This window comes from Diabrotica virgifera, chromosome 4, assembly GCF_917563875.1.
Source record: "Diabrotica virgifera virgifera chromosome 4, PGI_DIABVI_V3a".
NCBI classification, from domain to species: Eukaryota; Metazoa; Arthropoda; class Insecta; order Coleoptera; family Chrysomelidae; genus Diabrotica; species Diabrotica virgifera.
This window is the reverse complement of record NC_065446.1, coordinates 174998462-175008889: the sequence shown is the minus strand read 5'-3', so window position 1 is coordinate 175008889 and position 10428 is coordinate 174998462. Positions and strand designations below refer to the sequence as shown.

The window sequence follows — 10428 nt, the reverse complement described above, 5'->3', positions numbered from 1 at the left end:
GACTCCTTCAAGTACAAGTTATCAAACTTTTTAATCATTTCATAAGCCGAAGTTTTATCATCAATATATTCCATTTGTCTATCAGAAATTGCACCACAGATATAATTCATTGCTCTCAAGTCGTGTTCTTCATAATCTACATCGCCTGCCGCTAATTTTGTCCTCGTTACAACCTCATCACATTTTTTCATCTTCAAAAATAACATCATACGTTTCTTCCACATTTTGTAATTTTCACCATCGAACACTGGTATTTTAAAATCACTATTACTGCTACAAGCCATTTTCAATCACTTGGCTATCTTCTTCAAACACTGTAAAAACTTTTAGCGGGAAAACACTTATCTACCGGCTTTTTGTTATAAACTGCAATATCTTCCTTTTTCTTCAAACCAAACCTCTGCTACCATGTTAAGAGGAGGATGGTGGATCGAATTAATCAACGGCTTTAGTTACAACTTACTTTATTGCCTACAAACTACATAATCTAACTTCCCTATCTAACTAACTACGCTACATTGTTACACGACGCTTCTCCATTGCTTACTATGTTCGTTCTCTTCTTCAAGTCTCTCATACTACTCCTTGTTACGCCTGCGCGACCCTAATACTGCGCGCTAGACACTTTACACTGTACACACTACCAAACGCTACACACAAACCTAAATCATATACAATAGGTTTGTTCCAACACGACCGAGAACCGTCAGGAAACGGTAACGATCCTGCGCAGTAAAGAAAATCCGTTCCAACAAAAATATGATCGTCATCGGATCGTCCTTCCCACTGTTCCAACAAGAATTGTGATCTTTCGGTGACGGTTTCGTGATGATCATTTCAGTAATCGGGCAAATGCATAATGTGCTGGTTGGACTGACTTGAGCACTAGGATTTAATTCTTTAAATTTTTTGAGCCTTTGATCGACTAAAAGCACACAAGCTGTCACCAACAAAAATGACAAATATATGATTACCGTCATGGGACGATAACTGGGCGATACAATTACGAACATGCGCACAACAAACGGTACAAGCAGTTTCGTGACGGTTTTTGGGCCGTCCAAAAGTTCATGTTGGAACAAACCTAATATAAGATGTAATTCCTAACAATCCGGAGGCTTCATTTCTAGTGTTACTTTTCTCGCTATTGTCATTGGCGATAACACTAAGGGCCGCAAAAACTCCCTTCCAGTCTATTGAGGCTTTTGCAGGCGTCATCACGTGAAGACCAACGCGTCTTTGACAAACTTTTCAAACTTAGGTTTTCTTTGTTTTTAAGTTCCCTTTGGAGGACTTCCCATCTCTTGGTTGAGCTTGAAAAAAATACAAACAACCCTTGAAGCAGCTCAAAAAAATGGTTGCTTTCTTGACAGCATTCAGCTGCGTGCTTACCAACCAAATTCAGGGAATGAACAGAACATGGTGTGTATATGGCCGCAGGGCAAACTTCTCTGATACGAGCCTGAAGACCACTGTATGCCCCAGACATATTCGAAGCGTTGTCGTAGGATTGACCTCTACAGTTCTGGATGTCTATCTCGTACTTTGATAGTACGTCCATGACTGCTTTGAAAAGTGCCTCTGACCCATGTCCAACATTAGGGATAAAGCACAGAAATCTCTCAATTGGAAATATATTCTGAACCTTTACTTTTCACAAGGGTACACTGCACTGGTACAGAACACAACAACAGTAAAAACAAAAACACACAACTCCTGTGAGCGTGAAGTGGGATTGTTCAGGTTTAGGTTCAGTTTAGTTTTGATTTGCCTGACAGTGACAGAAGCGCTAGTGGCAACACCCATACGCGATACGCATTGCATGCATACGCATTGCATATTCATGATTCATCTTTTAAACATTTTGCCGCGGACGGGACAGACGATGTACCCATTAAAGGAGGGAAATAAATGTTAGTAAATCTTTAAAATTCGCAATTTTTTGAGATCGCCGTCGCCGCCAAAAAGTTCGTGCTAAAAATTGCCGCCTTTTAAAATCGGGCAGATTGCCTGCCCTGTAAATACGGCCCTGCGGTACTGAGCACACTAAGATATACCTTATTCATTGAAGGCAGCATCCTTGGCCCAATTCTATATATCTTATACACAGCGGACATTCCAACATCTATAACAACTAAGGTTGCAACGTATTCATCCCACACAGATTCATCAACAGCATCAAGAAACCTACACTACAATCAACCCTAAATAGAATTTAGCAACGGCGCATCAAATCTAATAGATAAAAACATTAATTAAAAGCGTTATTTTTAAAATTTGGTTTTATTTTATTACGACCGTTTTTTGTTAGTTATTACACACGAGGCTATCAATATTATAAGAAATACAAAATCAGTTGAGGTTCATTTAAGTGCATAAGCAGACATGTGCAAGTCTCAGGTGCAAAACAAGACATGTCTAATTTGTAAATCAAAATATCTTTTTACTAATAAGTCTAATTTATGTGCTATTCAGTAGTAACTATCTCTATCAAAGATAGAAAATATTGGTAAAAACTTAAAACGCGATGTTCGATTTTGGTATATGTTTTTTCCACGCTTCATTTGGTTATGGAGTGAAATTTACATGTTTACACTGTGTGATTTGTCATATGATTTTGTTAATAAGCATATAATTTTGTTTTATCATAAGCATTGTCATAAGCATGTTGCTCGTCATGTGCCAAATCATAAGGCGGCGCCAGATATGCGGTATTTGGCATATACCGAGCAAATGCTTGCGTTGCTTGCTATTTGGCATTGACCAATTTTAGTGCTTGTCGAATATTTGTCGTGTTCCCGTACGTTGTCGGTCTTTTCAACACTTCAAAGTAAACAAATATTCGCCGTTTGAATATTTTTAGTGTCATCCACATATTTTTGCAAGCACAAGCAGGTTTTTTAGGTTAGGTTAAAGTTTATAACGTTTATTAAAGTAGTTTAGTTATTGTCACAGAGTGTAGAAAATATTGAAAATAATAAATATGGAGTGGACCAATGAAAGTATTTTACAATTTTTGGATGCATATGAAAATGAACCCATAATATGGAATGCAAATTGCTTTTTTTTCTGCTATTTAATAATAAACTTCCACCAGACATAATGACAAAAGCAGCTGAATTTATAAGAAGCTCTTTATCACTATCATAGCCACCTTTACTTAACAAGCCATGAAGTTGAAACTTGGCAACATCTATTGGTAGACCGATTAATTCTGACAGTTCTCATTTGTTTTTAAATAATTTTCACTGTATTTACAGAGAAACTGAAGTATTTTACAATATTTCGTGCTCCAAATTATAAAGAACATTAAAAGGTATGTTTTAAGATGATTTTAGTTCAATATAATATATTTTTATATAAACTTGCGTGCATATAGAAATCCGTCCACTTAAAAATTTTGTCATTTTTAATGTCTCATATTTCCTAAACCTGTTGGCAGATTTAACTGATTTTTATAATATGTTATAGCCTAATTCTTTAACAATACCGCTGTAATAATATTGTTGGTAAACAGTTAAATTTTTATGGTGTACCGGGCATTTAAAAAATACTGAAATTTAAACCCAACTATAGACTCCGGTTTTCTTAACATTCTGTTTTTTTATTAATTTGCTTATGTTTAACAACTAGATTTGTTCTTTATCAATTCAGGGTGTTTCTAAATAAGTGCGACAAACTTTAAGGGGAAAGGAACAAAATGAAAAATTTTGACGCCTGTATTTTAAAAAAATTTTCGAATTCTGAGAAAACTAACAGGTATTTTTGAAAAATTTAAACGCAGAATAAAATATTAGAAGAAGACTAAGTTTTCACTCTAATGGCATATAACATATCCCACCAGAATGAAAACAATGGGAACCTTCTCTGGTTACACCTCCGAGGCTTCTACAATTTGCAAGCCATACGGATGCTGAGACTAAGGAAGATGAGGGAATTCTACAATTTACAATTCACGTCACATCTGCTCAGCGCGGTAAAGTTCCAACGAGACTGGTTCCCTTCATACTCCACACAGAGTAAATGTAAATCAAAAATGAATAACCATTTTCAATTTCGTTGCAAAACGAAAATACAGCCGAACCATATTCCAGTCCAATCAGAGAGTGCTGCAAGCACCTCTACCGGTTTCGAAACTTATTAGTCTCTCATCAGGAGGCACATATGCTGCTCTCCCTGATCCAACCAAAACAAACCCCAGCGTGCAGTCCCGAATTGCAACGAACGAAATGGCATAGATGCCCTAGCGGCAACTGCTAGCAAAAGACTAAGTTTTCACTCTAATGGCATATAACATATCCCACCAGAATGAAAACAATGGGAACCTTCTCTGGTTACACCTCCGAGGCTTCTACAATTTGCAAGCCATACGGATGCTGAGACTAAGGAAGATGAGGGAATTCTACAATTTACAATTCACGTCACATCTGCTCAGCGCGGTAAAGTTCCAACGAGACTGGTTCCCTTCATACTCCACACAGAGTAAATGTAAATCAAAAATGAATAACCATTTTCAATTTCGTTGCAAAACGAAAATACAGCCGAACCATATTCCAGTCCAATCAGAGAGTGCTGCAAGCACCTCTACCGGTTTCGAAACTTATTAGTCTCTCATCAGGAGGCACATATGCTGCTCTCCCTGATCCAACCAAAACAAACCCCAGCGTGCAGTCCCGAATTGCAACGAACGAAATGGCATAGATGCCCTAGCGGCAACTGCTAGCAAAAGACTAAGTTTTCACTCTAATGGCATATAACATATCCCACCAGAATGAAAACAATGGGAACCTTCTCTGGTTACACCTCCGAGGCTTCTACACTTTGCAAGCCATACGGATGCTGAGACTAAGGAAGATGAGGGAATTCTACAATTTACAATTCACGTCACATCTGCTCAGCGCGGTAAAGTTCCAACCTTAGTCTCAGCACCCGTATGGCTTGCAAATTGTAGAAGCCTCGGAGGTGTAACCAGAGAAGGTTCCCATTGTTTTCATTCTGGTGGGATATTCGGGACTGCACGCTGGGGTTTGTTTTGGTTGGATCAGGGAGAGCAGCATATGTGCCTCCTGATGAGAGACTAATAAGTTTCGAAACCGGTAGAGGTGCTTGCAGCACTCTCTGATTGGACTGGAATATGGTTCGGCTGTATTTTCGTTTTGCAACGAAATTGAAAATGGTTATTCATTTTTAATAAAATATTACTTTATTACCGAGGGCCAAAAGTCCCTTAGAATGAATAAAAAGTTTTTTTTAATGACATATTTGAAACTAAAAATCACTAAATTTTCTTAGTTTTTCAGCCCTGTAACTTATTAAAATAAACTTAGAAGTTTTCAGGGACTTTGGGTCCTTGGTCCTAACGTAATCTTTCACTCTGCGTTTAAATTTTTGAAAAATACGTATTAGTTTTCCTAGGATTCGAAAAAAATGAATCCCGTTTATATTCTTGTTATTGGTTTTTTTTTTGTATAATAAACGTTACTTACAAGGAATTACTTTTAATATTATTTTGTACAAACTTCCAATTAATAATATTTTCTTGTTCGACTCAAAAAATACTATAAATTTTACCAGAATTTGTACTTTAAAATCGTAGTTACGAAAGCGGTAGTCCGAAAGTCAGACTACGGACGTCATCAATTGCGACGTTGCCTTTTTCTCTTCATGGCTTGTAAAGTAAAGGTGGCTATGTCACTATCCATTCTGTACCTTTTTTTGTTCGTCATCTCGAATATGTGGTGCAAGGTGCTTGCCGTTTAACGAACACTTTCATGAGCACTCAAATATTTGATATTTAGCAAGCACTTGTTCAGTATTTGCCAAATACCGCATATCTGGCGTCTGGCGCCGCCTATAGGCCAACCCCAACATCAAATCATGTAGTGTAAAGTCGGCCTAAATTAATATACAATATTTTTACTACAAAAGCGATATTACGTATAGTATTTTTACTACAAAAGCGATATTACGTAGGTCAAAATTTTCGACAGTAAGAGAACTGTCAAAACATTAGAATGTGACTTTTCATTATTGCCATGTTTATAATAAGCATGGCAATGATGAAAAGTCACATTCTAATGTTTTGACAGTTCTCTTACGTCAAAAATTTTGACCTACGTAATATCGCTTTTGTAGTAAAAATACTGTAGGTCAAAATTTTTGACGTAAGAGAACTGTCAAAACAGAATGTGACTTTTCATTATTGTCAGGTTTATTATAAACATGGCAATAATGAAAAGTCACATTCTAATGTTTTGACAGTTCTCTTACGTCAAAAATTTTGACCTACGTAATATCGCTTTTGTAGTAAAAATACACAGATTATACAACATAATGGACAGAAGCTCGAACCAAAAATGACAATCGACGTGCTGGTTTAAACCATAGATACTAATTATATGTCTATGATTTAAACATTTTAAACACAGCAGAACCCCACATAGCAATATAACAGGTATATTCAAGGTCAACGCACGTTTGCTAGTTCGCTCCCTGGCACGGGATGGCGATACTAGTCTCATTTCTGCAGATTTCTGCACGTTGTTCGTTCGCTCGTTCTGTCACCACTGGGCGCGTTCACCAGATGCAAACGTTGGCAATCAGTTTGCGCTTTATGGTTCTGAACGACTTGCTAACGTCAAACATGTTTGGAAAGCGGTCGCCATTTTTGCAAACATAAGATATTTAAGTTGAACTTTGCAAACGTGTTGAAATATGGCGGGAATTTAAATTGTATATATTGTAAAATATATTGATAAGGGTTTTATATATAAAATAAAGGCTACTGAAGACATTCTGCTACGTTATTATCTATTAAATAAATTTTCTTTTTTCCTTTAATAAAAAAAAAATAAATTCAAAAACGTATTTATTGAGAAAATTTATTTTAGGTTACGTTCAAACCAAGCAAGCAAAATGTCAAATTTTAACCTAAACAACCAACCGTTCAGTTCCACAGCAGACCCCCACAGTGTGGGGGTGTGCTGTGGTTCAGTTCGCTGTCAACAAGTTTAGAATCAAAGCGCAAACATTTGTGAATGTGTTTGCATCTGGTGAACGCAGTCACTGTCACTTTCGTTTCGCGTTTCGTTGTTTTCATTTCCTTGAGAAAAATACGACGCCATATTTATTTGTTTTATTTTTTAATAAATATCGTTTAAATAGTGCATCCAACAACAAAAAGTGTAGTGAATTACATCAGTTGTGTTTTATTCCAAATGTATACAATTTTGGTGTGGTTTAAACTGATGAATAAATAATATTGTGTAAATATATATTATGTGTAATAAGGTAGTTTTGTTTTAAGTTTTTACATTGATAATTGATAACAAACATATTTTATGAACATACATATACACATTTTTATAAATAAAGATTGTATTCTATGTTTTATTCTTTAATTTTTTAACCACTTTGGCATTTTAATGTAATGGAAAATAAATGTAACCTCAAAATAACACAAGAAAATCCAAATAGTATACGAATTATAAACGTTGATTGATACATACAGCTATATTTTTATCAATCAACGATATAAATATTATCGTATAGGATAAGGATTTTGTTTTCTTTTGTTATTTTAAGGTTATATTGATTATCCTTTACATTAAAATGAGTTCTCAATCCCAGTTAATTTTACAGGTCTTTTGAATATACCGCCATATGGCATATAGTTACGCTCCCGACCACTGCCTGATGCGACAATCGTCGTTTCACTCGTTAACACGGAACTTGCATTGCTATGGGGGGGTGTGCTGTGATTTTAAATGTTGCTAGCTTCACTGAAGTTATTCCTCAAATTTAGAACGTGTAATTTTAAGGTTAACAAAACCTAAGAACAAAACATACTTAAATGAAAATTGTTGTTGGTTGTTGTTTTTAGCAAGAACTTTTAGTTTTCATAAAAGAAACAATGGCTCGTCGTGGTAAAGTAAAATACAAAGATGTTGTTAAGAAACCCAATGGCATGCAACATAAGAAAGGCAAAATGAAAAAAAATATTAAACCCAGGAAGACTTATAGTTTATACGGAACTAAGAATAATAGTATAAAAAGAAAGTTTTGGGATGACAAAAATGTATATGAACCTTCTCCCAAGGAACAAAAAGTTGAACAAAAGCAGCAGGATGTTGAAGAAGATTTATCATCTGAAGAAGAGCCTGCTGATTTAGACAATCTGTTAAGTACATTTTCTAATCAATTATCGGGAAAAAATTCTTTAGCAATTGACAGTAGTGAGAGTGAAGATGAAGAATCTGAAGAAGAAGATGTGAATGAAAGCAGGGATGATAAAGAACTTGATCAAGAATTAGAAAATATTGAAGATAATGAAGAAGTCGAAGATAGTGATGAGGATGAGGTAAGTAATATTAAGAAAATAGCAAAAACATGTACTCCTTAACAAAAACTATAGACAACTATATGTTGTGGATGTATAAATATGTGAAGCGTTTTAAAGTGCATTATTATACAAATTCCATGTTGAATCTTATATCTAAATTTGAAGAGTTTGGTGCAATAACCGGTCAAAGACCACTTTTCGTGAAATTAAGTTTGTGATATTTCTTGCCTACAGAAATACCTCTGCACAGTTTGGAGCAAAAACCATACACAGAGTGTGTAAGAAATTAAATTTAGAATAATGTGGACGGTTATTGCACCAAAAATGTTAGTGGCATAGTCCTCAGGATCAGTGTATGCACATTTTACTCAAAAATATGCAATGTGCATGTGGAAGGTTATTGCACCAAGTTCTTTATTTCTATTTCTAAGCTCATATTTGAGGCACTCAGAGCAACAGTGGCCTAACCCACAAATTAAACATTTTTAGGTTAATATATCATTACAGTTGAGTCCCTGAATCTTTACCTGTGTGTCATCATTTAAAGCATACGAAATAAGTTGGAAATTTACTAAACGCAACAGCAAGTCACTTACTGTCACTTGCTGTATCAACTTATTTCGTATGTTTTAGATGATGACGCACGGGTAAAGATTCAGGGACTCAACTGTAAAAGCAGCAACATTAAATCTTTGGATTAACAAGGGTCTACACAACCTACTTCTATATTTGGCTAAATGCGCTACATAATTTGTAGCGGCATCCCATGAGCACAATGTAAATATGAATGCAAAGATTGCATTTATCTCAAAACTTCGTTTTTGGGGCTAGGCCACTGTTGCTCTGGGCGCCTCATTTATATGTTGTGTATTATTTTTTAGAACCTACTTAAAGTTTTCATATGGTTCCTCTTTTGAACCTATTTAAAATTAGTCATCATAGAAAGTGCTTGAGATATCTTGAGAACTTAAGCCAAAGTATTTGAATACTAGTTGACTAAGAGGTTGCAAGTTTATTAAGGTACTTGTACTCGATCTGGGTCTCGGCTCTAGGATATCAGCAGCTATTTTTAAATGTGGATGATGTCTCCCAATATAAGAGGAGAGTTTTGGGGATCAAATAATATAATAAACAATCGTAATGAATATTCCGGATGTAAAAAGACTAACAATACAACTTCACAAGTGATACTTTATTTTTAATAGCATTCTCTATTCAACAAAGAAAACATCCTTATTTTCAAGATCATCAAAACAACCAATTCAGCCTATAACATTTAACGCCAATTTCTCAGTGATAAATTTACAACTCGAATTCTGTCCAAAAAATGTAAATACCTTCAAGATCTACATGAGCTATCAGTTTAGACCTCACTCATAGGTACTGGAGAACTAAAAAATCTATACCTTTGGTAGAAAGTTATCTAAGTATGGTAAAGCACAGTGAAGTTATCTATAAAAGCCAAATTCCGCCTTACTACAGTGCAATGACAAAAACATTATTTTCTAACAAGGTTAAAACATGTTATTTAAACTCACATTTACCGCCAAATATGTTTGATATACTTATTAGAGAAAAATGGTTAAATTTTCAGTACATATTTACCGATGGGTCAAAAGACGCAAATGGAACGGGCTGTGCAGTATTCCACGAAAATAAAAATTACCATCATCAATATAGCCTACCTATTGAATGCTCAATATACACAGCAGAAATGATAGCAGTAATGTTTGCTGTTCAGTATGTACTACTGAGGGGGTGGCAACGTGGCATTAGATAGAAAACAAAGTGTTTTAATTTTCGCCTGCATTTTACCCGATTTTCGCGTGGTGCAGCGAACATTGAATGCTGAGTGAGTGAAAAAGGTAAGGTATAAACTGTGCCCTACCTAATGCAAGAATAATATAAGTAAAAACGGTAAAAAATAGTATAAAATACTAAACGGACAAATAAAAGTGAGGTTAACAGCTAACAGATAAGCTTATAAACACTGAACGCTGGTCAAATTTCAAGCGGTGTTGCCGGATTTAAAAAAAAATAGAAACACCTGCCGAAAAACAAAAGCAATTTTGGTGCGTGGATAATTG

The 10428-nt window shown here is 35.4% G+C and overlaps 1 protein-coding gene across 1 annotated transcript in view; it reads left to right on the top strand.

Moving 5' to 3' along the window:
• The first annotated feature begins 7753 nt into the window (after window positions 1-7753).
• The window catches only part of LOC126883245 (U3 small nucleolar RNA-associated protein 25 homolog), a 65106-nt gene continuing 62431 nt past the window's right edge, over window positions 7754-10428 (top strand). Inside the window, exon 1 of the mRNA XM_050648537.1 lies at window positions 7754-8359. Coding sequence (XP_050504494.1) covers window positions 7913-8359 — 447 coding nt within the window. The 5' untranslated portion in view covers window positions 7754-7912. The remainder of the gene's footprint in view (window positions 8360-10428) is intronic.